Source organism: Poromitra crassiceps, assembly GCF_964638095.1.
Source record: "Poromitra crassiceps genome assembly, chromosome: 8".
In the NCBI taxonomy this organism is placed as follows: Eukaryota; Metazoa; Chordata; class Actinopteri; order Beryciformes; family Melamphaidae; genus Poromitra; species Poromitra crassiceps.
The window spans coordinates 36,252,700-36,257,311 of record NC_139629.1 but is presented as its reverse complement, the minus strand read 5'-3'; the positions used below and the strand labels follow the sequence as shown (position 1 = coordinate 36,257,311).

General features: G+C 46.4%; 1 protein-coding gene across 1 annotated transcript in view; it reads right to left on the bottom strand.

The window, feature by feature from the left end:
• Positions 1–2,823, bottom strand: part of LOC310781349 (cadherin-4-like) — a gene marked incomplete at both ends in the record, with an annotated part of 346,500 nt that extends 343,677 nt beyond the window's left edge. The window contains 2 exons of the mRNA XM_083641961.1: positions 1,004–1,115; positions 2,761–2,823. Coding sequence (XP_083498087.1) covers positions 1,004–1,115; positions 2,761–2,823 — 175 coding nt within the window. The remainder of the gene's footprint in view (positions 1–1,003; positions 1,116–2,760) is intronic.
• Between the last annotated feature and the right edge of the window lie 1,789 nt (positions 2,824–4,612).

Sequence of the window (4,612 nt, the reverse complement as noted above, 5' to 3'; positions counted from 1 at the left end):
AACATTGAAAGCTAAACTCGTATCAGATGGGGGGGGCCCTGCGGTCGAATGTGTGTCAGCTTAGGTGACCTTGACGTGGAAGAAGTTGGAGAAGCACTGATGTATAGCGTTCACAATACCAGAGGATTTGAATTGCTAAAACAACACAATGGCATGTATTGTAGGCATGCCGGCTACAGTTACCCAGTTACAATTCCAAAGCACTTCTCTATGGTTCTTTGTTTGAAGCCTTCAGCGACATTGTGAAACCGCACGACACAACAGCAGTGAAATCCACTCAGTGACTGAGCAGCTCGCCATCAGATCAACTCTGCAACTCTGCAGCTGTCTACAATGCCTGATCTCATCCTCAACCTCCAAGTCCATACAGCTCTGTCACTGAATTTCTATTTTCTATACTGTCATTTAACCAGATGCAGACTTACGCGCTACTTCAATAACGAATAACGACAATTAAATGCATTCTATAATGTACACACAGGCCGCCGCCCATCGACATGAACGCACACACGCATGCACGCACACACACGCGCACAATCACAACACGCATTCATTTACCAACGCACACACACGTGCACAATCGCAACACGCATTCATTTACAAACGCACACACACACACAATCACAACAACCATTAATTTACCAACGCACACACACATGCACGCACAGACACACGCACACAATCACAACACGCATTAATTTACCAACGCACACACACACGCACACAATCACAACACGCATTCATTTACCAACGCACGCACACACGCGCACAATCACAACACGCATTCATTTACTCAAAGATTCTCACTCGTGTCTCTGAAAACATGAGCTGACCATACGAGGTCACGGCCATGAAGAGAAACCACGCCGCTGTGCACATGGCTTTCAAACTGGCATTAACGCAGCGAGGGAGGGAACCTTCAGTCTCTCTCTCCAGCGGGCGAAGCACAGAAGAGCCTGGCGCTCTCGTTAGAGCCTGACGCTCTCGTTAGAGAGCCCCTTACCTTTCAGTATGCTGTGGCCTTGCACTACATCCCTGGAAATGAGCACGGAGTAGAAAGTTTGTGAGAAGCCGGGTCGGCAGGGATCTGTGGAAGCCTGCTCTCCATTAGTCCCCTGGGAGGAAGAGGAGACACTGTAAGACATCTATAAACATGGATTCCATTGATTGCTTCTCTCTCGGCGGCCATGGGAGTTACAGAGAGCAAGCATACACACAACACTTAGCAGAAATGTATTCACACATGTCCTTCCACAAGTTTATATAGGCTACTATAGTTAGTGTGCACAGGCTACCTATCACATCCTCTATTTATTATCTGGATGGAATAAGATGTGAAATGTTTTGTGTGAATCACACACGTAAATAAATGGACAGATATGTAAGGAGGAGGGTTCATATATCCACATTTTATTTCACTAAAGTCTTGGATGCATTAAGTGATGCACAGCACAGGCAGCCCACACACACACACACACACACACACACACACACACACACACACACACACACACACACACGCACACACACGCACGTCAATGGGAAACTGCATGAAGCAGCAGAATTTTCTCACTCCTGACCGTGAATCTTACACTAACGGAGGGGTCCAGAGGATTCAGGAGCAGCCTAGAATGCCACCAGTTCCTGTGTGTGTGTGTGCGTGTGTGTGTGTGTGTGTGCGTGTGCGTGTGTGTGTGTGTGTTGCGTTGCATTGCACAAAAGGGTCTGCAGAAAACTTTACATCGTGGACTATTGGTTGGATTGGGTTGAGGTGAACGGTGCGATCCAAACCACAGGGCACACGACTGAATGTGCGCAGCAGAGCCGCAGCAGAGCCGAGGCTGGCTGGCTGGCTGTAGTCTGAATGGAGGAGAGGACAATAACCTCTGGTCCTCCCTGGTCCCTTCATGTCTCACTCACTGTGCAGTGTTGCGTCTCTTAGAAGAAGGGAATTTAACGGAAGAGAAATGTCTTATTTCCCTGCTCTGACCTCATGTTACAACACCCTGATAGTCAACAAATAAACAAATAAATAAAATAAAAATAGGAGATTTAGAAAAGCAACTTTGAGCACTGTTTGGTGTAGCTCGCTGGTGCCTTGTTAAATCTAGCGTTTATTGGCACAATAAATACATAAATAAATACATAAATAAATAACGGAAATAATGGTTGGGGGACTCAAGTTTAACATGTTATAGGCTATTTTCTCTGGGGGATGTAGAGGTTAGGGGATGGTCCTTGTAAAACAGTATAGTCCAAAATGACCTACGTAGTTTAATAAAGACAGATTTCGCCGTCTAACCGCGGTGCGAGTGAATACAGGTGATTAAACTGTGCACTGAATGTATGTAGCCTAACTTGTTGTGTATCTATCGTGCTGAGGAGACACACATAACATGACAAGGAGCAGGGCGGTCGGGCGATAGCCTCGGCTATACTACGGCATGGCTCTTTTACTCGTCTCTTTGCCTGTTTGCTCACAACAACAGACTGAATAAAATCATCGGGGAATCAATTAAGAGACTTGTCGGTAAATAACGAGCAGCGTTGTTGTTGCTCTGCAGCAGCAAACGCGCTGGACTGCCAAAATCCTCCCGAGTACAACATGACACTTTACAAGCGTGCGGGGCTCCGGCGGCGGCGCGTTGGGCACCCCGCACCCAGAGACGCGACGCCGCATCTCGCCACACTCTCAGAACTCTCCCACACAGTCTCTTCTGCTGCACTCAAATAGACAAAATAATGTGAAATCTATCTCACCCAAAGCGACGTGTCCAGGAGGAGCAGGGCTGCTGTCAGGACCACAGCGAAGTCAGCTCTCATCGTGGCGAGCAAAGCGAGCGCGAGCGCGGACTGCGTAAAACACGAGGAAAACAACAAGAGGGTCGATTGTTAATTCTTCTTCTCCCAATAAAACTGTGTTAATTCCCCCCCTTCGTCTTTGGTCAGACTGCTCGTTACGTTACGTTACGTGACGTCCCCCCTCCTGGTGCCCCAACACGAGTGTGCTGCTGCAGCTCTGCCCGAGTTTCCCCACAGCACGGCTGGCTCTCTCTCATCTGCAGGTGAGCACTCAGCTCAGCACCAAGGCGCAGCCAGCGTCACTCTCCAACAACCCCTCCTATCACCCCCGGTGCCTGCCTGCCTGGTGCCTGCCTGCCTGGTGCCTGCCTGCCTGCCTGGTGCCTGGTGCCTGCCTGCCTGGTGCCTGCCTGCCCGCCCGCCTGCCTGCCTGTAGGAAAACTCCACACACGCACTTAAAGAAACACTCGTGGTTGCTTATATACATCAACCGAAGCAGACCCCTGGTGCCGTCTGAGCAGTGAGCACCCTTCCTTCCGCAGTAAATATTTATTCCACTCCTCCTGTAAGGACCCAGCTGCGTATACGCTGCTGCTGTACTGTAGCCGGGGATGTAGGCTGATAGTAAAAGAAAAACACTAAACTAAACCATTTATGTTCATTTGCCACCCAAACGTCCAAAGCCAGCTCGTCTGGATTTCTGGGGACAACAACATAATTATTTGGGCAACAGGTAGGCTGCGCACAGCTAAGGGTGTTATTATTTATTTGTTTATTTATTTATTTACTTATTTATTTATTTGTTTATTTATTTGTTTATTTATGATGCTTCTCCATGAATTTATTGCGATTTTTGCTTGATATTTGCTTCCCTTTATTATGATAAGAAATAAACTACATTGATCAAACATGTGCCAGGCACTAGCCCCCCTGACCGGAAGTCAGTGATCATCATAAGACAAAATAACAAAGTTAACCAAATCAGTTATATTTACAGGAAATCCAGGTTTGAATGAAAGCAAATTCAGCCTCTATTTTAGGGTGTTTAATTTATTGCTATCCAACCATAATACCTCATCTTAATATAACGTATCTATGGGTGCGTTTGGAAATAGTAGGAGCGCCCAGAGCGCACACTTGACCGTTCGTAAATTGGGAGCGCCATTGTAATGTGCAGTAGCCTACCAGTACCTTCGCACTCTCATTTCAGTGTAGAGCGTCAGAGTGGATTTACGAACGCACCCAATATAGGCCTAATATATAAACTTTATACTAACTATAATGCAAATTTAGCATACTGTTAATGTAGGTACTGTATGACATACAGCCTAAAATGTGGTTGGGCTGAGTTGAGGTGGGTCTACCCTTCACTGCACCCCTTGTAGCTTATCACCTTGAAGGGTGCTGCAGGCTGTTCCTGTGGGACACCCAGAAAAAGTGCAGTGCAAACCCCTTTTTGTGATATGGAGGTCATCATCCCTGCACATATACAGGTGCTTCAAATTTGCAACATTCAAGTTATGGCGAAGGGAAAAAATCATTGAGTAAATGAGGGGAAAGTGGAACAGTGTCAGGTAACAGAATCAGATTATTCACAGAAGGTAAAGTTTAATTTGACTTGAGGTATTTATTATTAGGTCCATAGTCAATAGTTTTAATCGTGAGACAAAATGGACAAACAGCCTGTTATGCACTGGTATGATTAACGTGCCGCCAGCCAGAGTTGATCGCTTCTGATTTTTATGATTTTTGCAGATTATTTTGAAGAATGAAATGCCATTGGCGGATATTGTGGCATGTAATGGATGTA